The sequence below is a fragment of the Colletotrichum godetiae genome (genome assembly GCF_030913485.1).
Source record: "Colletotrichum godetiae strain CBS 193.32 chromosome Unknown BDP55scaffold_3, whole genome shotgun sequence".
Lineage (NCBI taxonomy): Eukaryota > Fungi > Ascomycota > Sordariomycetes > Glomerellales > Glomerellaceae > Colletotrichum > Colletotrichum godetiae.
This window is the reverse complement of record NW_026851251.1, coordinates 580854-603939: the sequence shown is the minus strand read 5'-3', so window position 1 is coordinate 603939 and position 23086 is coordinate 580854. Positions and strand designations below refer to the sequence as shown.

The 23086-nt window shown below is 51.9% G+C and overlaps 5 protein-coding genes across 5 annotated transcripts; 1 reads left to right on the top strand and 4 right to left on the bottom strand.

The window, feature by feature from the left end:
- Window positions 1-7430: 7430 nt before the first annotated feature.
- Window positions 7431-8642, top strand: BDP55DRAFT_626496 (uncharacterized protein; the record flags this gene model as incomplete). The annotated part of the gene is made up of 3 exons (XM_060571637.1): window positions 7431-7600; window positions 7692-8336; window positions 8390-8642. The coding sequence occupies 3 exons, from the start codon at window positions 7431-7433 to the stop codon at window positions 8640-8642; spliced, it is 1068 nt and encodes a 355-aa protein (XP_060435558.1).
- A 2816-nt stretch (window positions 8643-11458) lies between these two features.
- BDP55DRAFT_763744 (uncharacterized protein) lies at window positions 11459-14181 on the bottom strand. Its single transcript, XM_060580910.1, has 2 exons — window positions 13515-14181; window positions 11459-13460 (listed from the first exon to the last, which is right to left on the bottom strand). Exons 1-2 carry the CDS (start codon window positions 13750-13752, stop codon window positions 11611-11613), a joined length of 2088 nt encoding a protein of 695 aa, XP_060435557.1. The 5' UTR covers window positions 13753-14181; the 3' UTR covers window positions 11459-11610.
- Window positions 14182-14321: 140 nt separating this feature from the next.
- Window positions 14322-15608, bottom strand: BDP55DRAFT_710504 (uncharacterized protein; the record flags this gene model as incomplete). The annotated part of the gene is made up of 4 exons (XM_060578156.1): window positions 14322-14898; window positions 14929-14980; window positions 15038-15223; window positions 15388-15608. 4 exons carry the CDS (start codon window positions 15606-15608, stop codon window positions 14701-14703), a joined length of 657 nt encoding a protein of 218 aa, XP_060435556.1. The 3' UTR covers window positions 14322-14700.
- A 757-nt stretch (window positions 15609-16365) lies between these two features.
- BDP55DRAFT_723440 (uncharacterized protein) lies at window positions 16366-20018 on the bottom strand (the record flags this gene model as incomplete). The annotated part of the gene is made up of 6 exons (XM_060578751.1): window positions 16366-16787; window positions 16837-17017; window positions 17121-17359; window positions 17409-17634; window positions 17699-17973; window positions 19679-20018. The coding sequence occupies 6 exons, from the start codon at window positions 20016-20018 to the stop codon at window positions 16366-16368; spliced, it is 1683 nt and encodes a 560-aa protein (XP_060435555.1).
- Window positions 20019-21138: 1120 nt separating this feature from the next.
- On the bottom strand, window positions 21139-22708 carry BDP55DRAFT_689841 (uncharacterized protein; the record flags this gene model as incomplete). The annotated part of the gene is made up of 5 exons (XM_060576784.1): window positions 21139-21694; window positions 21774-21999; window positions 22051-22272; window positions 22328-22516; window positions 22582-22708. The coding sequence occupies 5 exons, from the start codon at window positions 22706-22708 to the stop codon at window positions 21139-21141; spliced, it is 1320 nt and encodes a 439-aa protein (XP_060435554.1).
- Window positions 22709-23086: the final 378 nt, after the last annotated feature.

Here is a 23086-nt window from a genome sequence, read left to right as displayed (position 1 = left end):
AATAAGCAAAAGATGGCGTAGAAGCACGCATGGAACAATGTCGTTTTGGCGTAAGAGACCAATGAGGGTGGAGAGGACCCCATTGCTCCTTCGGCCGAGTTGGTAGGTGTGAAAGCAAGCAAGTGTCCTGTGGAGCCGTCCGTGGTGGACGTGTCTGTATTCGTAGTTCCGTACGAATAGGTATCCGAAGTTGGGGGCTAGAATAGAGCAAAGGCACCCGTACTCTGTATTCAAGTATATATCCGTAGGTAGGCATCGGCCTAAACAGCCCAAACAGGGCACATTGCGGGCAAAAATAGTCTGGCAAGCCTGGCGTTTTTTTTTGTTTTTTTTTCGTGGTTGCTAAGACTTTGCGGGCGGTGATGTCTGACCGCCTCGTGCATTGGCATTGATGAATCGATGATCCAACTGTGCCGTTCGCTGCTTTCGTCTCCCGCGGGCGATTATCCCAATGAGCTGGTTCGGCTTTGGCTATTCCCTGTTTGCCTTGGACCAGATCCTTGGGGAGACCTTGGTAAGGGAGGGAGAGAGAGGCGCGATTCTTGATTCTCCTCTGCGCGTTAGACAGCTAAACGCCCGTGCCAATGCTTCTCGAACAAAAAAAAAAAAAAAAAAAAAAAAAGCATTGTCGTGACCGCTGGGCTGGGATTGAAGAGGGCACTATGTACCGATAATGTGTATCCATGGCTAGATGCCCGTGATTGCGGCCGTAAGATGAGAGTGGGGGAGGAGAGCAGACCACCTATTTTCGCGTGGATGCCGCCCAAAAGAGAAGGCCTTTCGAGGAGTTGGAGGCTGGAGGGAGCATCAGGCTGGACAACCTGGAAACGAACGATGCCTTCCACACGCCTTGGGAGGCAACGCAGCACCCGCAGGGGCCCGGCTGTGATTCATCAATTCAACCGCCCGTAACTCCTTCTGCCTTGCTTACTGCTCATGATTCTTACCAATGCTGGCAGTTGCCACTGTCTCTGTTTTTGCTCCTGCTCCTGCCTTCGCACTCTGGTTCCTGCCCCATACATCGTGAGGTGGGCAGGCCCAGGAGGCTGGGGGCATCTGGCGAGGAAGGGACAGACAGTTTTGGGAAGTCGGTCCTTTCAGTGCTTGTTTCCACGGGCTTGGACCCAGGCCTTGCCCTTACGCAGTAGGTACTTCGTGTACGCCGGGGATACGGGTCGGTCCAGATCGCACCTTACATAATCCCGCGACTGCTCATGTTTGGTTTGTGCTGGAGAAGACGGGACGAAATGTGCAGTGCGCTTGCCTCGCCCCCGTGCTTGGGCTCTGAATCTCTGATGGCCCACGGGAAATCTCGAGTTCGTCTCTCGTCTCTCGTCTCCGCAGGCGCCTGGACCTCGATGCGCCCAGAGGGCGTGTCCCGTGTCCCGCGGCGAATGATGAATCCCAAGAGTGAGGTACAGTATGAATAGTGTTACTCCGTAGTAAATGAAAACCTAACAAAATGGCAAAAAAACACACACCTCCCCCTCGCACTGGGAGCTTCGGAAATAGTGGTCCTTACCAAATCCCAGGCTCCCCGTCATCCCTGTCCTTTCCGCCCAAACGTGAGAAATCCACACCAGCCCGTCCAAGGATCCAACAGCGCAATCCCCGTTCCGGCGCCGAGAAAACCCAAAGGACCACCGACCAACGCATAAGAAAGTGGCTAGTGCAGGACACCCAGATACGTGGGAGTCGGGACAGTCTATCGGTATCCGTACGGAGTACACTACAGTAGGCAAACGGGGTTGTTATGGATACCTCAGTGTTCAGAGACAGCAAAACAACTGTGACGAGAGTGAGACAGCATTTCCGATAAAGGAATAAGCAAACAATCCAACCGCTAGAAGAAGAAGAAGAAGAAGAAGAAGAATCAAGACGTAAATGGGCTTTGCTATGAGCAAGGGGAAACCCCCGCTGTCTGCGGGCTCGTGAGACCGCTCGCTCGTTGGGACACCAGCACACACACACACACACACACACACACACACCCAGATCGACTCATATCTGACACGTGCTGACTACGAAGAAAAATAAAGGAGCGGTAAAGAGGAGACATCTGACGAACAAACACGAGAGCGAACAGCAGGCTGGCTGGTTTGCCGGGTTTTGGCAACATGGATCCGCGAATCCTTCCTGTTGGTAACGGAAGTTCAATCCCTCTGTCCTTTCTCACCTAACCCTTACCTTGCTGCTTCGCCTCATCATTGCTTCCAACCTACACCTCCCCCTCGGGATTGTGGAACGCGGATTTTCCCCTTTGACGGATTTTTTTATCCTGGGTCTCGTCGGGGATGAATTGCTGGGATCGTCGTCGGTTTATGGACGGGAATACCATCCGACCGGGGGGTGGATGGGATTGAGATGGGGCGAGGGAGAGGCCTAACGGTTTGCAAGTCACATCGCGGCGCAAGTGAACCTCACTAATAACCCAATAGAGAGTTGTTTGGGTGGAAGAGACGGACCATGTTGTAAAAGTCTGGACTCTGAAGAGCACTTGATCAGCAAGGGACGGAGGAGGATAGACGGAGTATTGCCCAGTGCAGAACAAAACCGTCTTATGACATAAGTACGTATCATTAGCAAATCTTCTCCTCTCCAGAACCCCTCAGATGCTCGGCCATCAATCATGTCAGCCTTTTGCGCGCGTACTGAAGCAAAGCAGGAGACCGAGATGATGATAAGGTACGATAGATGCACATTGAAATGAACAAGGTGCAATCACCCGCATTTAGCCTCTCCTCGAAAAAGAAGGCCTGCCCATTCGTACCTGAACGTTTGATCGCTAGACCACGCGCTTGTCCTTCCCCCCTTCCTCACGATAAATGCACGTACGAACGGGTAGGTACGGTGTGTTCCTCTTTTGGGACGCTAGGTCCGAACATCTCGTTCCATTGGCCTGGCGTCAAAAGGGAAAGAGAGGGGAGGGGTCAAGGTACGTAGTGTACTTAGTGTGCATAGAGGTTGGATTTCCAACGAGGCGAGATGCCGTGATGCCTTACTTTACTTTAATCCTCCCTCCCACCCTCCTTCCTCTTGTTCTCCGACGAAGTGCTCAATCCCATTGGCCTGATTCTTGCGGATACACTTTCCAGCTTGGGGGGGGGAGCCTGAGCCACGCAACGCCTGTCGGGCTGTGGCTCATTTCTGGTTTCTCTCGCAGGTATTCGTTAGATGGTGAACATGGGGTTTTGTATCTCTTGGATGTTATCAAAATCAGCCCAGTCCAGGCCCAGTCGGGAGAACATATGTCGCGAATAGCTCGGATGGGAAGACGGAGGAGGTGGAGGTTTCCTCGGTTCATATCCGTACTCCCAATGAACAATACAACCCACGAGCTTCTATTCCCCCTTTGTTTGGTTAAGGGGTGGAGTCTGTTCCCGTATTTTCCTACGAAGCGTGGCCTGCATCTTATATCGCATCGGTCGAACATCCCCCATCACGCAGTGGAGGTTGTTTACCGTACCGTACCATACCTAGGTACCTCTCTACGTATGGATAACACTTTCTGTAATTCAAGAACCGCAGGATGGGAGATAGGACCGACGACGGGGCGCCGGGGAAAGCGTCCTTTTGTGCATCAATCTGGGCTAGCCCGCCCAGAAAGATTACACTTATATCCGCGACCCGGTGCGGGAAGGTAAAAAAGAAGGGAAATGGATAGGCCCGCCCGCTAAACCTTTTCGGGTCCGGCTTGCTATCAAGATGGCCCCCCCTCGTCCCGTTCGAACGATAGGTACGTGGATGGTGGTGCACAACATACCGCAGGTTGGGACTAGGCCAGTAACACAATTCGCAGTTGTCAATCCGTACGTACTCTGAAAGGTAGTTTCTTTTTTTTTCTGCTTCTCCCCTCTTTCCTCTGATTGCACCGAGTCGATCTAGATTTCCCAGCCCGCAAAATGATCTCTCGTATGGTGAGGTACCCAAACATCGCTTACGAGAAAAAGGTGTCAGCCAATTCACAACCCGTTTTCGAGTGTTTTTATATTTTTGTTTTTATTTTATTTTTACTCTTATTTTTTTCCGATCCGAGGTTCTGGTTGCCGGCTTTTTCTTCAACACCAGCTTTGCCGGCCCAGCCCAACAAACACGAAACCCCGTCTTTGCATTCCCTCTCTCTCCTGGGTCCCGTACGCCCGTTCCTTCCTTGGCTATTTACCTTCTCCTGAGTCTGGCCTTACCGCTCTTTCCTGTCCGACTCTAAGCGATCAGTGAGACAGAGTCCACAGGCCCGGCGGCTGGAATGCTAAGAAGGGGAGGGGGGACGGGAAGGCTGAATACTAATAGTCACATAGCAAGGAAGTTTGGAGACTCTCGAGTTTTTAATTACGTCCAACAATACCATATCCTTCCTATTCGTAGGTTTGGCTATAGTAATCCAGGGCTTAGTTGGCTTGGTAGGGTACTTTTGCATCAGCCACAAAGTTGTTTACTCGGAGGGCGGTCTTCTAGGTGGGAAAGAAGGCGACGCTACGGAACGCCTGAATATGAGCAATGGCGCGCGCTATCTTTCGAGGCTAGCTGATCGCTTACCGCCCTTCTCAAGTTTTCTTTCGAATCTGGGCGCGACCACGACCTGGGGACGTGGCTGCGTAGCTGCTTTAGTTAGAGAGGCACAGAGGGCATCATACCTAGCAGGCTAGCCTATGCCTGTCCTGAGCCTCTACCTCCAAGTTAGCGCACCCGACGATATGGGGGGACTTGTGATGGTGGTGTTTTTTGTTTATATGAGGCGTGTGAGGCGTTCTGTGTTTCTGTTCCTTTCTCCGCAGAAGCAAGCACGAGGCTTTCGAGAGACTCGTTATCCTTCAGACGTTCGAAAGGTCTCTCCCTGTGTGCCTGAGTTGTCTCTGAGCCTCACATGCAATGCAATCAGCGGTTCCAGACTCTGCACATCTTGCTTCCTGCTGCTGCAAGTTGGCAAAAGTACAATGTACGATGGGAAGGGTGTCTTAGCTAAGACGTGTATCATGGTTGTCAGACTCAGGAACGAACACACACCTCCAAGAAGTTTGGGTTCTTTGGGTTCCTCGGCTGCCCAGGGAGAGAGATACTTTGGACAAGGGAGACCCCCCTCCTCCCCGATGGGCTAAGCTCCGGACATATCCCAGAGCCAGCTCCGTGCGAATCCCCGGGCCTGTGGATCCACTTGTACCAATTCCCACAGTCACAGTGGAGGTCGTGCCTCTCAACTGGGACAGGGATATCTGCGACCTGGTCGTGTTGGACAGGGTTGCCAGGGTTTTGGTGTTGACTCCACTTTATGGGACACGGTTTGTGAAAGGCCCCCCGCTCTCCCTCCCAGTGCCAGAGATTCGCAGCTCCGGGAGAACGGGGAGGATTGGGAGTTCTGGGAACCGCAACATCGCAGAAACCAGAAAAGCTCGGACATTCTTCCCAATTGGAAGGTACCAGGACCCCCCGCTTCTCTGGGCCTCGCCTTCTCCACCCTTGTGTGCCAGCCGATGGTTCACCTTTTTTCACCAGTGACCACCTCACATTCACAGAGGTGAGAGGTGAGCGCAGAGACCAGGAGGATACTCCGTATGTGTTCGTCGTCGTTGTCTTCCAGCACCCTCGTCTCCCGTCCTTGTCGTCCAACCCAACTTCCCAAGAGAACCTGAGGTGGATCGTGGATTGTGGATTGCTGGGATAGGTTTCTGGCAGTACGTATCGCCTTCCTCCCTACCCCGTCCACAGTCCATAGTCCAGACACCCCCCCGGTCCCAGTCCCAGTCCCCGGTCCCAGGTGTCCCAGCGCCTGTGCTGACGCTTGGTATTCTTGGTGCTGGCTGGCTGGAATGTGTCTCTGGGCTGTCGGGTGTCTGTCGCAATTCTGGTGTGTCCTTCCCTCCGGTACGGCGAGGTACGTACCTATCAAACACTTTAGCAGCAGGAGGGGGACCCGCCCCATTTGTGGATCTCGTCTCCGGCATGGGGCCATTCCACCAGTTCCACTCGACGAGGAGCCATGGGAGCCACCGTGCTGTGACCAGTCACCAGTTTCCCAGTGAGGTGGGTTTTTAGTGTTACCACTGCATTGGAGTCCATGTTTGGTTTGGCCGCCGTCTGGTCTTTTTGTCGTGCCTTGGGCTCTGTCTCTTGTGGCCTTGCCCGGTCTCTTTCTCGCTACCCACGCCTCTGTTGTGTCTGCACTGCGTATCCGTACGCTATGCTGCGCTGCACTGCACCTGGGCCTAGTATGCGTACACACCTTGACAGAAATTCCTTTTGATACGGATACAGATACGGTGCTGCAACTTGCAACAAGTTGTCAAATCGACCCACTGGGCATAGAGCATGTAGCGTGAACAAGAGCATGGGGCGTGAACATGAACATGTGGTGCGGTGCACCGGGGGTGGATGATGGACGACTGTAAAGTCTGGGACCGAACTGGCATTGGGGTTGGTGAATGGATTGGATTGGCCGTGGTATCGTGGAGCTGCAACCCGACACACAAGACGCAACCTGCAAGAGAAGAAAGAGGCAGAGCCATCCGGTAATGAGAGAGAGAGGCCTAGGTACACATTGACACAGTAAACTAAGGTAAGTAGGCGTGGTAGGTAAGGTAAGGTTGCAAGAGGAGTTGAGGAGAGAGGTATCCGTAGTGTACGAATAGAGACTGCATGACTTGGGGTGGTGGCTTCTGGACTCTCAGTCAAATGGAATTCACCAAGGAAGTCCAACCCAAGCCGCCTGGCACCTGCCTTTCCACCCAGCACTAGCCTTTCTCGACTCTAGTCTCCCTCAACCTTGCCTCTTAGCACGCTGCACCTTGTTTTCCCACTTTTTTCCACACTTCCTTTCAACCACCTCCTCCCCGTCAACTTACCCAGCTTTCCCGTCCTTCTTCTTCCTCGTCTTCCCCCTTCTTACACAACACCTTCTTCCAGGCCGACTCATCCCGAACAACTAAAACAGTTCGTTCGCGATCCGACTTCTGCTCTCTCTCTCTCTTTCTCTCGCGCGCCCGTCCCAAAAGGTCACGGCAAGAAGAGAAGAAACACCACCGTCTTGCGAAGGATCTTGCTTTCGCCAGCACTCACATCTCGACTCGCTGTAACCGCCGACGATCGACGCCCAGTTAATCGCCTCCGGTCCCTGGTCCCATCTGTCTAAGAGTGCACCAACCAACATAACCCAACCACACAGCACCATTCCTCCCGCCCGTCTTCGCACTACACCTCACGCACGCCACCCGTACACTCGATTTGTACAAAACGACAATCCGATTTTTTTGTTCCTGTCAAAACAATTGTTCCTCTCGCAAACTCATCTAAACAGCAATCCTAGTCCTGCTCGATTGGATTTTAGTGCACTGCAGATCCTATCATCTATCCCCAGAACAGCCCACAATTGACCCAGGGATCCCACGTTTTCGAACTCGATCCGACTCCAATACCAACCTGCAACAACATCGCCAAACATGAGTTCGCCAGCACAGGCCGGGCCTTCGGTCCCGAAGGAGAAGAAGGGCTTGGGCAAGATTCTGTCTCGCGCCAAGACTGTCTTCAAGAGAGGCGATAGCTCCAAGCGCATGTCGACGCTGTCCACCACTGGTCAGCAGTCTTCTGCGCAAGCCGCTACCACTCCTGGGTAAGCAAGACATTTCGCATGCATTGTTGTCTTTTAACTGTTTCTGGTGTCACGGCACCCTGCCTGCGTTACCTATCTAACGTGCATACAGTCCCTCCACCACCCCCGCGACTGAGCAACCCGCCGCCGCTACCGCCACCAAGGAGACCGCCAAGGATACCACCAAGAAGGAGGTCCCTAAGAGCAAGTACGAGGATCTCGAGGGCGTCACCAGGGTTCCCCGATCCGAGCTCTTTGAGGAGCGCGCCAGGAAGTTGGGCGAGAGATTTGGTCTCGAGATCAAGCAGAGCGAGTGGATCTCTACTGAGGGCACCGCTCTCCGCGTCGAGAAGCCCATCCGCATGCGCGTCCACCGAACTTGCCACAAGTGCAATGCTACCTTTGCTGCCGCCAAAGAGTGCCCGAGCTGCCAGCACGTTCGTTGCACCAAGTGCGTCCGCCACCCACCTAAGCGGACCGAGGCCGAGCGCATCGCCAGCCGGGAGAAGCGGGCCGCTATTCTCAAGGCCCAGAAGGAGAACGCGCCTATCGTTCCCGACTACTCCTATGACGCCAAGAACGCAAAGGACATCGTCCTCAAGCGTCCCAGCAAGACTGGAGGACAGGATCTCATTTACAAGAAGCCGCGCCAGAGGGTCAGGAGAACTTGCCACGAGTGTCAGACGCTCTTCACTGCCGGCAGCAAGACGTGCTCCAAGTGCAACCACAACCGCTGCACCGACTGTCCCAGAGACCCGTATGTTGCGCCATTCTGTTGCGTATCGAGATTGACAGCTAACATTATCTCAGGCCCAAAAAGGACAAGTATCCCTTTGGTTACCCTGGCGACGAATTTGGTCCAAATGCTGTGCCGCACCACGAATGCCACAGGTGCAAGACGATATACCCTGGAGGTGTGGCCGACGGAACCGCATGCAAGAAATGTCAGCATGAGAAGTGTGTCGACTGTTCTCGTCTGAAGCCACGCAAGGTCGAACCTGAGCCCGACCCAGAGATACTCAAGAGCATACAGGCCAAGATCGAGAGTCTAAAACTCAAGTAATGACACAGCCAGCCATGACTTTTTACACCGTCCGGCCTGATTGAGTTGGATTGAAGGCGCTTGGATATGGCAGAGTGGTGGATGTTTACTAGCGAGCCTACGGCATTTACTGGTCAACCATCCTTACACAGCACACAAGACCTTCACCCGATTTGTTCAAGTCGCACATGCATTCAACATCTTTTTCTTTCTTGCACTACAACGACACTACACGACTATCCATCACCATCATCATCTGCATCACCTCATACCTTTTATTCCGCCGCTGCCATACCCCTCTGTCTTGGTCACCAGTCAGAGGGATGACGATGAACAAAAAGCAATCACGCACCACGCGATCACGACCCAGCATTGTCTCGACCAAATAAAGTACCTTTTGCTGCCGAGCGAAGCGACCTATACTTACTGCTTACAACTAGCCCTCGAAGAGAAAAAGAAAGGAAGAATTGAGGGAGAAGAGAGGAGACGTACCCTGACGCACCTGGATTGGGAGGAGGGGGTGGATCAGGCCATAATCGCGGAAGACGGGACGAATCGGAGTTTGGCGGCTGGAACGAAGCAGAGGAGTTGCATTGCAGCGACAAAGAACAGAGCAGTAATAAGCGTACGGACCAGAACCGACAAGACGGATCCAATCAGGGTGGGCGGATTAGCCTACAAGTGGAAAGCGAATTATTCTCCTTTCATCTCATCGTCACCTTCTTCCCATCTCTCACGAATCATCATTTACTTATACTACTACCACTTAGTACTTTTTATCAAAGTATACCCAAAGACGGGCATTTTGACCCCCAAACTCGCCATGCATAGGCTATTGTCCCCCTTTCCCTCGTGTCATTGAGACCGTGATCGATTCCTTGCCGTGAAATGTCCGAGACGTATTATCGGCCCGAATGTTCGGGGTGTCTTTACACTAAAAGAATAATCTCATCTGACCTTTTTTCTTTCTAGTGGTACCTAGGTGACGGAAAACTGAGTCGTTGCGGTTGTGCTTTTTTCCTCCGACGATGTCACGTAGTGTAACGTAACCTGTGGATGTCTTAACTCCAAAACTGTTAAGAACCAGTGTGTGTGTGTGTGTGGGAAAGCAAGTTGGCAGGAAACGGGATTTTGTCTGATTGAGTTGTCGGGTACCATGGTACGGGGGCTACAAAATTTCCAAGCACAGACCGACTGATGGTACAACAACAAGCTGCTTCAAAACCCGGGAAGTCGGTCGGCAACGGCTATGGAGGTTCTATTGGTGATTTTGCGTTTTTTTTGGGCACCACGAGCCCGTGAGCCCGGGAGGTGGTGGTTGAAAGGGGGTGGCGGAAGCGGGAATCGGGGTTCATTGGGTGCGGTGTGATGGAGGGGTGTGTGTGTGGTGTGTGGTGTGTGGTGTGGTTTATCGCATGTGTGTGTGTGTGTGTGTGTGTGGATGAGGCGGTTGTTGGTGTTCCATTGGGGGGCTGGGTTTGGTGAGCGGTGTTGTAGTGAGGGCGGATTGGACAAGGGACCTCGGGCGCTTTTGGTGGGAGGAAATAACGCTGAGTAGGGAGTAGGTTTTGAAGCTATGAATACAATGGCTTTGCCCTTTTTTGCGATGGTTCTTGGTAAGGGTGTCCATCGACTTGGTTGGTCTTTACTTACTGTGGTTGCAGATGATGATGTGTCGTTTGGTTGGTTGTCAGTTACATGTTTCCGTACACTTGTGAGTGTGGTGTGTGTGTGGGGGGGTGACCTCAGCCGACCCGGCCCTCCATCAACCCCCAAATATCCGTAAATCCGTATATTGCACCTTCTAGCTTCCCTTCTAGAAAAGGGGCCGAAAGGAAGGGTCTTGGAAACGTACACTTTCAAAAATGTTTTCTAGTGCTTAGATGGAAAAAGGCGTCAGTCAGAGTGTCCAATCTGAGGGGTAGGTTACGGCGCCTCTGCTGACGTGCGGTTTTGGGGGCCGAGTTCGTGTCTGCACGTGTACGTGTATAGCGTTGCAGAATTATAAAGAAGTGTAAACTGGTGTGTGTAGTGAAGTCAAGGTATGAGTGGCGTTCACTTGGTCCCCCATCATTCAGATACTTTCGGTCCTATCCGCCTGGGTGTGTGGGTGTGGTTGTGGTGAAGTGAAGTCCATCAGCCCCGTGTGTGTGTTCCGCGTCTGCCCCGTCCGGCAGTTTGGTTTCTGATGGATGGTTGGCTGGCTAGTACGATTGAGAACCCACGGAACGTTTCTTCTCTCTTTCTCTCTCTCTCTCTCTCTCTCTCTCTCTCCGTCCATCACACTCCCATCCCTCGCTTCATGGATGGTTCCACTCGGTCGGTCGGTAGTTATAAGACCATCTGTGGGCAGCTTATAGGATGTTCATAGGATGAGGTTCATTTAAGATCGTCTTGGGGGAAGGGAGTGGCGGAGCTGGAGAGATGGAGTGTGGCTGGGTTTTCTGTGCTGATTGGATGGTGCCGTTATTTCTTCTTAAGATGATGGCGTTTGTGTGTGCGTGTGTCTGCGTGTATGTGATATACTTGTTCCTCAAAAGCCGATATCTCGCGTTGGAGGTTGTGGATGTTGCGGATCCCATGTTGGACGTGTCACCTACCTATCTCGTCGACTTACTTTTTGGCGGCCATTGCCTCTTGTGAGGAGTGAGAATGTTACACTCTGGGCAAGGCTTACCGCCCGGCGTATCCGTCTTGGCTTGTTGTCCAAGGGGTATTGGCTAAGGGCTGAGATGAGGATGCGGTCTAGCCAGCTGTACAGCCTGGATGGTTCACATGAAAGTTCCAAGAAACGGAAAGGCACCTTCACGTCGACTAAACACTCCAGAGAACCGGATGGTCATATCAAAACCCAACGGCGGCGTCTATGTAGTATTCCTATTCTATACAGGGCTCTGTCCGGTGCCTGTCTATCCTAACAAGTACGGTCTCATACTCCTTTAACACTAATGAGACACATCTCTCCTTAACGGCGTCGTAGGCGTCCCGCCTAGGCACCATCCTCACGCACGGATTGCTCAAACTGGATCACGCTGCCCGGAGGCAGGGCAGGGCCGATAGTCTCGACGCGGGTCCGCTTCTGACCAATGTACGCCGTCTTGAATGTGTCGATGCGCTGGTTGAGTCGCTGCTGCACATCACGCACAATGCCTTTCTGTACCTCAGCAAGGACCTTGGCTTGGCCATCGAGCAGGGGCAGGAGCTTGTGCGTGGGGTAGAATCGGCCCTTGAGGTCCGGCTCGCGGAGGACGGCGTTCTGCTTGAGCAGCACGCAGCGCCAGCGGTCGCTCGCGGCAAACTTATTGCGAAACGCAATCTCGTCGCGCAGCGGGCGCGGGAGTTTGTCATCCGGTACGGGTATGCCACCCATGGGCTGTGTGTCGCCGGTGATGGGCTGGTAGATATCTCCCTTAAAGAATGCGTTACCAGGTGAATCGATAGGCGCGGTGCAAATCTCACGGAGGCCAAGTAGTGCATCGGGAAGACTCGCCGCCGCGGGAGGCACGCCTTGATCGGCAGAAAGACGCACGCGGAGGACATCCCCAAGTTCGATCCGCTCAGCGCCGAGGAAGATACCGTGATAGTCAATCTTCTTGCCCCCGTTTGTCTCAGAAAGGCGGCTGAAGACAGAGAATGACACACCCACCTTCTGGGCGGCCATCTTTGAAGAGTCGAGCAGCGCAACCTCACGACGATGCGTGTCTTCCGGAGTAATTGTCTGGAAGAAGGCGTCCCAATTGACCTCGTCGTAGGCCTTGTTTTGCAGCTCCGAAATGCTGACGTTGGGCACCGAAAATGCAAGGAACGGGCGCGTTGTCGATTCTAGCGTCTGGACTGGCGACTGATTGAAGTTGACGTGAGACATTGGGAGAATTTGAAGCTCGGCTTTATTGGTATTAGGGTTGATGATGTTTGTAGCAGCCACGATACCAAGACGCCAACCTGACGATATCTGGAACCAAACCAGTTCTCCAACGCGGAACAGAGCTGCGGCTATAATTCCGCCGTAAGGCTGAGGGTAAGGTAGGAATTGCGGCTGCTGATAGACTGATTGTGCCAGCGCTTGCACCTGGGGTTGAACCTGCTGTTGAGCCTGGGCCGGTGCTGGAGCAGATTGCTGCTGGATTTGCTGTTGGATCGGCTGCTGGACTTGTTGTTGAACTTGCTGTTGGATCGGCTGCTGGACTTGTTGTTGAACTTGCTGTTGGGGTGGCTGCTGGACTGGTTTCTGGACTTGAGGCTGAATGGGAACCTGTGATGGGGTTTGAGCTTGCGGGTGAACAGGAGTTGCCTGATTCGGCTGAGGAGTGTGCTGCTGCTGTTGTTGCTGCTGCTGCTGTGCAGTAGGCTGTATCTGAATTGGGGTTTGCACAGGGGCGGAGGCCGGCACCGCGCGTGAGGGTATCGTCGGTATCGGGACTGGAGTTTCCTTCTTCACCATCGGAGTGGGCACTGGCACAGGTGTCTCCTTCTTCGCGATAGGAGGCGTTGCCGCTGCCGCGGGGACGGGTATCGGGGACGCCGCGACGCCTGGGGGGATTTGAGGCGTGATCTTGCGCATCTTAGACGGAGGCTGAGTGTTATTCGCTGCTGGCAGAGATCTTGGGATATCCGATACCGTCAAATCTTCCAAGTTTGGCATTTCGCGAACGTTGCAGTGAATGCAACGGCAGTCACTTCGGTCCATCGAGCCGGACAAGAGCCACAAAACATGAAGACCAAATTCTTGCGGGCTCTTGTACAGCTTCGACTTGACTGGATGTCCCGAAACCCAAAGATGCTTAGATTTTTCGTACAACCAGTAGCCCCGCGGAAAATGCATGAGCCAGGGGAGGCCCTCTATGAAGGGTGTCAGTGAGCTTGCTTCTTCCTTTTCACGGACAGCATGCCTACCTGTGGGAGACAGTTCTTGCTTCAACAAGATCCCCAACTTTATGCGCCATTCCTGAAATCTTGCGTCGTCTTTGTCTAATCGCATCATTTGAGGTTTCGCTCTCGGTACCTTCTCCAATGCTGTCTTCTTCGCGTTCTTCGCAGCCGTGTCGGCAGGGGTTGGCCAGTACCCCACCCCATTGTCCTGGCCGTCACTCCGACACACGTTGACTACCGAGTATTCTACTAGGTCCGACATTGTGGATTGAGGTAGAGTTGCTCAGAGAGCCGACGGTAGGGAGGTATGCGCCGGAGCCGAATGAGAACTTCAGTGAGATGAATGGCCGCCTCAGACGGTCCTCAAGGCTCCAGAGGCAGCCTGCCAGTGATTGCGTGAATCGAATCGATGGAAATTAAATGACTGAGATGACCGAGAGATAAGCTGGATGTGCTAGCACATACTGCGCTCTGGTTGATGAAGTTCGTCGCAAGCTGTGAAGTGGAGCTGGTCTCGTGGTGGGTTCACTTTGTTTGCTGTTTCCCAGGCCAGTAACCGCCTTCCCTAATTAGCCTATCGGTACAATTCGAATCCAGTATGGCGACAAGAAATATTCGGAGTTAGCCAGGTACGATCAATGCGCAATTATCCACTGTTCGTTGCAAGTATTTGTTTGTCGTGAGGTTGAGCAATTCGAAGTTGAAAGAGGTTGAATGTTCATGGAGCTCGGAGGTGAACGTGCACGGCGCCTGATGCCTTAGTCAGCGGATCCACCCCTTGCTGAAGGTACCGCGATGGGTCCCCTCGCCTAATCCAACCTCCCTCCTTCGGGAAAGGACACGACCACGGAGGATTACATTCACCTTACTTACGCCACTCAACTTCTCCTAGGCATGTACTCGTCGTTCCCTCGAAAAGGCACGCTGAGAATCTTTGTATTTGTCAAGACCCATGATCTCGCTTCGTCCAGCTAGGCGACACGTTGATCTACATCAATTGCCGTGGTTTTTGCCAATTCACCGAACTACTCATCACAAGCCCGCCAACGAAGCCATGAATGCCATTGAGCCACGGGCAGCAGGGAATGAAATGGACATTTGGAGTGTCATTGAATGATTGTTCGAGGGCAGCATTCCTGGTCGTGTCTTCGGTTCTCAACACCAGAGTCGGATCTAATACCAGTTGAGCTATGAAATTTCCCTCCAATATTCAGCGCCATAAGATGTAAACCAAAGAGTCGTGATCTTCCTCTTGCGGATGCATTTGTGGTACTTCGTATTCTGCGTGGTCCTCCTCGGAAACAGCTTTTGGCTTTTCGACACGCTTCCAGTAGAGCTTCTCGGCTTCTTTGAGCAGCCGGTCCGCTTCCAATTCACGACCAGGCATCTGATAGAGAGCCTCTGAGAGCTAATAGATACTGTGGGCATGCTCTCCCACCTGTAAGTCCTTTCGCAATGTTGCAAATGCCATCGCATCTTGGAGATATTTCCTGTGCCGTGTTAGTAAAGGCAAGATATCTACTTTATCTCTCCCAATCTATACTTACACAGCTCGTTCCACTTCTCCTTCGAGTAACGCGCAACATCCCATGCGGTAGATTGTAGCCGCGTAGAAGTCTGACGTTCTGGAACTATTCCTCATGAGCCATATGCTCTGTACCTTCTGGAACAAGAGCTCAGCAAGCTTGAAGTCTCCTTCAAACATGGCTAGTCTAGCACGAGAGAACTGGCACCTGAGCAAACCACCGAAGCGTCAGTCGGAGCTGTCCGAAACCATTGAGATTAGGTTCACTCCCGGGGCCTCGAAACTCATTCTCCTGCCGTTCCCCAAATGACCGGCTTGCTTGTCATTATGTCTTCTAGAGACTCGTCTATGTGCCCTCTAGCTTCGTCGTACTTCTTCATGTACGCCAAAGTTCTTCCCTGACCGTATCTTTGGTTCGGATGCCAATGTGATTCAACGTTCTCAGACTTGACCCACTGCTCCCAGCACACCCTACTGATTTCCTGCCATTCCAGAGCGGCCTCATACTCGCCCAGGAAGGAGTAAGAGCAAAATATGTTGTTCGCCATGCAGCTCGAGTTTTGGTGATCTTCCTGGGGGGCCGTCAACTTCATTGTTGCGTGCGCTCACCATCACTTCTATCGCCAAACAGTAACGACCTCGACGTGCCCACATTTGTGCAATATACGTTTCCGGCGAGGTAAGGTTGTACAGCTCAGAGTTGCCAAAGCCAGTTTGCCCACCTCGACGGGGTCCTCAAGCTCGGGAAAGGTTTGTTGCTCCAATAGAAATCTAGAGGAAATTTCAGCTAGCATTAATGGTATTCTAGATAGAAGTATGCAAACCGTCCACATTGAGCCCACATTACACAGGTCTTCGTGCAAGCGTAGAAACCAGGATCGCGCCTCTTTTCCAGCCTGAAACAATTTTTGAGCTGCAATACAATAAGTGCTGTACCCACAGCTGACATTGCTCCCACATGTTGCACATCGTTGCTATCTTGCCGTCGGGTCTTTTTGTGAAAACGTTTTCCATTAGATGCGATGCCTCTATGAACGACTTTTGCCGGTTCTCTGGCGTCATGTAACGTAGAAAATGAGTCTGGATGAGCCGATGGGTGGAGTACGTCCCACACTTTCTGTCTCTTTTAACGAGTGCCAGAGTCAAGAGCTCTTCCATCGCATCGTGAAATCTACCAGGCAGGTTGTCAGCGACCATAATACTTGCAATTGACCGGGGCGTGGTTATCTATCCACATCTAGTAACCAGAGTAAGCTGCCGAAGAGGTCCACGGCTTCCTTCAAGTCAACGAGCGAATGCGGAATGCTGTCAGGAGCGCAGTGGCTGAAGGCAGCCAGCAAAGTTGCGCTGTTAGGCTTCAGATTTTTTGAAGAAAACTCCCCAGATTGCCTCCAAGCCGTTATTGAAGTTCAAACTACTTCCGTATTTGTCGAGAAGCTCGGAGATGTTCCAGGACCGACGATGAATGAGTCCGCTCATGTTCGAAATTGCCAGCGCATGGCCACTGAGTCTTTCGGCCAGACTGTACGCCGACTTGGCTTCGCTTGCTAGAAGATCTGTACTGATGTGACCGTCCAGCAGGTGTAGGAGGAACTTGGTACCATTCGCTGTGTCCCATGGGAGAACCTCGAGATCTCCGTTAGCTGGGTTCAAAGCTAGCGAGTGATTCCGTGTCGTAATAAGTGCCAACCCCTGACTCCCAGGCGAGGGCCAATTAGCCCGCAGGAGACCGAAATCCTCCACATTATCGTACACCAGTAACCATTTGCATTCTGTTCTCGTCAGCAAACCCCCAAGGGCCAAGGTGTTTTGCCGACTGACCCGTTTTCTGTAGCCATCTCTTTACAAGTAGTCGATTCTCATCATGCAAGGTTTTCCCAGCCCCGTTGAGTTCTAGCCTAAGAGCATCGTCGGCGAAGCTCTCCTGGATCGAGAACGAAGTCTCCGCACGGATCCAGAAGATGACACGTAGCCCCTTTTCTGCCTTCTTCTTCTCAATGTACTTCAAAGCGACATAACTCTTGACCCTTGCCCACGCCGCCCATGCCATAGAGTGCGAGCGACCGCAGACCTTCTTTCTTTTGCTCCTCAAACTGGTTGTCTACCTCCTCGATGACTTCGTCACGGTTGAAGAATCGATTCGTACTGGCAGGTGGTAGAACTAAGCATGGCAACTTGGCACTGTCAACGAAGGAACGAGGCGAGCGGGAAAGGAATGATAACTGGGCGGCCTGTCTCTTCCCAAACTTTGCCATCTTTTTGATGCGATTCAACCGCTCGTTAATATAGGTCTGAGCTCTGTCGTACGTGGCCGTCAGTTCAACCCACGACTCTTGCGCGTAGCCTGCGATGAATTAACAATCACAACCATTACTGGGGTTTGTAGATCATACCACGGCCGTAGGAGAGGTTGATAATATCTCCAGCTTCCCGTAGAAACCTAACAACATCCAAAAGAAACCTGGTCATCAATACAAGGATCTCGAAGCATGCCTCCTTTTCTCCTGTCGAGAGATTGGAACTCTGACGTGCATGTAGTTGAAAGTCTCCACAAGAGTAGCCCAGCTTGCTGAGCATTTGACCGATTCGTTTCATTGCTGCTTCGTGAGGCAGGACAATCTGAGATCTTGTCAGCCCAATCTAGCTCCGCCACGACTAAAACATTCTGGCTTGCCGTTAGAACAAGCCCGATCAGACCCCAAAGAGCCTTTGGGTCGAGCTTAGGGCCCAGTCTCGTGGAGAAGAAATTACTGAAGCCCTTGAGGTTCATCAGTCGCGGCTGGAGCATATCTAAGTCCTGGCCAGCAGAATCCGGTAGTTTATCATCTAGCTCCGCAAGAACGTTGTCGTTGACGTCGTCCAGATATCTGAAACTTCTGATTGTCCGACGATCATTTGGTTCCATACGGTCGGCTCCCAACGTAGAAGCAGACGCCCAGTGCCGCTCAAAATGAGCCTCTTTAATACATATTTAGAGTCTGTTACATCAAAAGATACCGTACAAGATGAACATACAATTCAGACAGCTCCGTCGCGAAAGCTGGTTGACTTGGTTCGATGTAGCTTGTAGATGGAACAGGACTATGGAACAGGACTATGGAACAGAAAGTTATCGCTGGTTCAGGGCACACTCGTCTGCATGTTGTCTGACCTGGAGCCTTGAATGCGGCATGGTCTCATTTCCATGCAATGGCCTAGAAGGTATTTGATTTGTGGCACATCAAGAGGTGGTTTCTGTCCCAACACCTGGACCACATTCCTCTAGCCTAGTCTTTTCTCTCCGCCAAATAATCATGACTGTTATTTATTCATAAGTAAAAGGAAACAAACCAGTTCTTGGATTTTCTGTTTTGCTGTCTGATAGTGTATAAAAGTACAATCGAGCCCGCAATTATCGGCCAGTCCATACCTTTCCCGCAGCGAGCAACGTTTTTGTTCGGCTATGTTCATCGAGGACACTGCAAACATGATCACAATGTTCGTGTTCCATTGGCTCCTGAGCCTTGTCTGGTGCGTTGGATGTTGATATAATATAGGGAAAATATGCGGACAGTTTCAACTCTCCGTTCGATGTTACCACTACCTAAGCCGAGGACAGAGGTTGACCTGGAGATGCAAAGCCAAGAGCTTCCATAATAAGAAACATCGCCCTCTTTCACAAATCGTATGAAGACATTGAAGGCCACCTTCTGTCTTCCAAAGAAAGACATTGACAAATTTCCGAGAATCCATGCGTACTGCGACTACATTGAATCCCAGTTCCCACCACTATTAGGCTCAGACTCCATACCTTTGTGGTCGTCGTCTCTCGACACAGTGGCAGGAGAAACAAAATGCTATTGGAAGTTTATGTACTAGGTAGTAGCTGCTTTGAAGTCGGCAGACAAAAACGCTAGTATAGAGGAGCTGGGAAATCACATTGTATCCTCACACGGAAATGTGAGAGATGCTGGGGACTCTCATATATCGACGGCTGTATTCGCTGCAATGTGCTGGTTGGCCCTGACAGTTCAGCCATCGCTGGATTTGGAAACTCCCGGCAACCAGGCTTCACTCGCATGTAAGTTTCCAAGCTTGACTGAGGGCCCAAGTATAAGCAGTCGGACTATCAAGCAGAGCCCGAGGGAGGCAAAGCGGCCGATCAAACGAGTATTTGAGTTATTCAGACGCAACGCTTGGGATGACCAGCCTCCAGACATGGATACTTTGGTTGGGGAAAATAATAATCTATACGAAGGCAGTCTGAATTTTGAGGTTCTGCTATTCGGGCGGGTTAGAATCCAGTGGGTAGACACGCTAAGTGAACATCTCATGTTCGACACGGTCAGCCGACGTCTTTCCATCTTTCAATTCCCGACATTCTGCGTTTTGTCTGCCCTGCGAAAGGAGGGAAAAGAGACACTTCCTATTCTCGTCAGGTAAACACACTTTCATGGATACAACCTCCTAATAGCCGTTCTAACAACGTTGTTGGCAGGATCAACGAAGGCTTCATGCCGACTTCCACGGAGAACCGGTACCAGAACTACGTCACTTTGGAACAAGAGGTTTTGGTCTCTGACCGCCTCCTCTTCGGACAGAGCGCTCGGTCGAGGAAGATCATCAGGTCGGATCTCGACAAGCTGGAAAAAAGTGGCCAGCCGTTCGACAGCCTACTACGTACTCTTTGACACCCGAAGAGGGACGTCGACAAATTGCCGCGCAACATCTGGCCCGTGGGGTGTAGAGACTTTGAGAAGGAGACGACGCTCTTGGAAAGCGACGTCTACAGCGCCCAGAGCGATTTTCCACGGCTGAGCTATCACTTGGTCAATCTCCAGAGGTTCAGCCTGCGCCAGAAGTCTCGCCGGTTGACGGATCTTTGGAGGGATCTCAGGAATCCCCTGCAGTGGTATACTTTTTGTGCAGTCCTGTGGGTAGGAGGTGCTGGTATTGTACTGGCCATTATACAAACGGTTCTTGCGGGTGTTCAAGTAGCCAGGTCTTGAAAACCCAAAGTGCATAATCGCTCGGCCAAAGGGAGTTTTCGGGCGAAGAAGTTGAGTTTGTTCTGTACAGGAGCAGCTTCCGTACCTGAGTTTAGTTGCTCAGCCTGAGAAGTAAAAGCATCTTAAGATATACACATCGGAATCACTCACAGGCAACGTTGTGAAGAGGCTTTGTGCAGCTTTAACAGCAGTAGTGGCACTGATCGGGAAGACAGCATCGATAACAGTCAAATCATCGACATCAGAATTGAAGTCAGACATCCCCCATTCTTCGGTACTTCTCAGACTTCAAATCACCGCAACGATGTAAATGTCTCTCATCAAAGAAACTACCGAATCAAGGGAGTTTCAAGGAAGCTTATTCTGACTCGCAGCGGCATCCCTCTAACCTGACAGCCACTTCGGAACAAATCCAGAGATCTGGGTCAAGGACCGTGACACCCACCACCACCTTTATTCACATAGGGTTTCCGGGTAATTTCTGAAAAGCTTACACATGCCACACACAAGCGCGCACAATGACTGAATGTGGAAGGCGGCGGCAGCAGCAGCGGTATCTTTAGAAAATGATGGGATTCTTGACTCGTGAGAAAATCGACTGTTCTGGCCAACGGCTGGCTGGCTCTGCACAATCGCCAAGGCCCCCTCAAGATATACGGTATGGAAGGGGGTTGGATTGGACTATTTTCTTTCTAAGGCATGGCTTGGCCGCTAGATCGTAGTTTAATCCCCCTAATGTGTGTGTGTGTCGTGACGGTCCTTTGGATCTCCGTGTCATATAAGACACTGAGAGATTTGTCATGTCATTGTGTAACTGTGGCTGGGGAGCCTGTATCGAATGCGGCGTTGTGCTTGAGCAGAACGGCTGGCGATTTGTGACTCTGATCGTCGATGATGTCTCTGCCCTCTCTTACCCCAGATCTAGGCACCCCCAGATGTTCATGATTTGGGACGCGAAGGTTCAAGCCCCGCACCGCCGGGCAGTCATCAGGGTTACTTCATCTGCTCGTGAGGGGGTTGGCGAGACCCCGACTCGTCCTATTTACCCGCACACCAAGTCCACAGAATCTAGCAAAAAGTGAATCAATAAGGGCCCTGAGCCCAAGTGGTATCATTTCGATCATAACTCGTAAAACTATTGCTTCGGGTACAAATACACATTCACAGGTTTCGCGGGCCCATCAGACGTATCAGACGCATCAGACCCAACAAGCGGCCATCGGTCGTCCTCGGCGACCTTTCTCGAGCCGTCAATATTCAGCTCCCTCAGCTGAATCCCATTCCCATTGGCCGTAGGCGTGTATAAGCCGGCATCGTCCGAAACGTACGGCGTCAAAGAGATCCGTGGCGGATACGTCAAGCTCCTCCTCCCCATCCCCATCCTCGAAGAAAACGCTTGCGACATTCGTGTGCGGGTGTTGCGTCGCTGGTGGTGGTGGTTGCTGCTCATCCTCCTACTATTCCTCTCGCGGAGCCGCCTCGGAACGAGCCGTGCCACCAGGTAGTCTCGAAACGTCTTAGTCGTGCCAAAAACGACAAACGTCAGCAGGCTAGCGGACACGCCGGGCAGAAAAAGTATGAGGTCTAGATGCAGTCGTTCCGTGCTGAGGTCCGGGCTCTCGCTCAAAGAGTCGCGAGAATTTTGTTTTGCGGATGAAACTTGAAACATGATGGTTACCACCTGGAAGATGCTTTTTCGAAGGAAGAACCACCCGGTCAGCTTCGTTGACCCAAACTACAGACTTTGAGGCTTGTTGAGGCTGTACTCACGCTAATGCAACAAAAGCTATGCTGAATCGTACAACAAGCCACCGATCGTAGATACTTCGGCGGCGCGTTTCGCTGCCGCTGTCGAAGACGAGCGTGTCGCTGCTTTTCGTGCTATTGGAGCGTTGCCCGTATTGAACATTCCAGGAAAGAAGGTTTCGGCGCGTGTGAATATATTTGACCAAGATGACAATGAGCAGAACTCCGCTGCCGCTCAGACAGAAGCCCACTGGGCAAAGCGTTAGATGGAATCTTTGAATAGCTGAATAATGAGACTTACTGATACCATCAGCCAAAACCAAAAAGGGCACTGTCTGTTTCTGGACAGCCTCAAGTCGTAGGATCCCCATCAAGATCGCGGGCAGCAAAATAGCAAAGGCTTTTGCAACGTAGTTAACTCGTTTGCGGGTGGACTTTACGGGCTCCAACTGGAAGATCGATTGAGTAAGAGCAACAGCCCAGAAGAAGGTCAGGGCTGCTTCAACATTGTAGCTGTAGAACTCTGTAGGGGTCTTGTCAGAGACAGACTTGGAACTTGTTGACGAGCTGGATCTTACGGATATAGAAAAGTACAAGGTCAAGACCAGTTGACTGGCCGGCGATGGCAAGCTCAGGATTGCCAACATTGGCGTTTGAATGCTTGAATTGTGCAAGCTTGATGTCTCTCCATCGTACAATTGTGTGAATCTGCTGGGCTACAGAAGCAGCCGTCGACAAACCAGTGAAATATGATACCAGGGCGACGTCTGTTCACGAAAGATGCAAGTCAGTGTCTGAATTAACTCTTGGTTCCACAACCGTAGCTACTCACAGCTGAGACCTTCACGATGGGCATACACCAGCCATGCCATGAGAACACTGCATGCTAGGCAGAACAAGGAGTAAAGGAGCACTCCTGTAGCTGTGCCTAGCTCTTCTTGAGGCAGCTGAATGGCCATATCACCCCCTTGGATGTTGGCCCAGTAGGCCAGACATGAATACGGAGCTGTTGACCACGGGCAGGGAACAAGGTGACGGGGGACGAGGAGAAAGAAGAAATTAAGAACTGGGGAGCAAGCAACGGCATGGCCATGTTTATCATGCGGCCCAGAGATCGATCCGCCCCCTGCGATCGACGCAAGGTTATCTCCCCGGACCCGACTGAAAAGTAATGGAAAGGGAACCCAAGATCGGTCGGCTTGGACACAAGCGCCGACGAACCTTGTTCAGGTGCTCGCAACAATATGAGGTGTGCTACCCAGGCGCAGGCGGTAAAATGACGAGTTGGGACTTCCCAGCATTCCAGAGACAAGGCAAGGGAGTTTGGGCCGACTTGA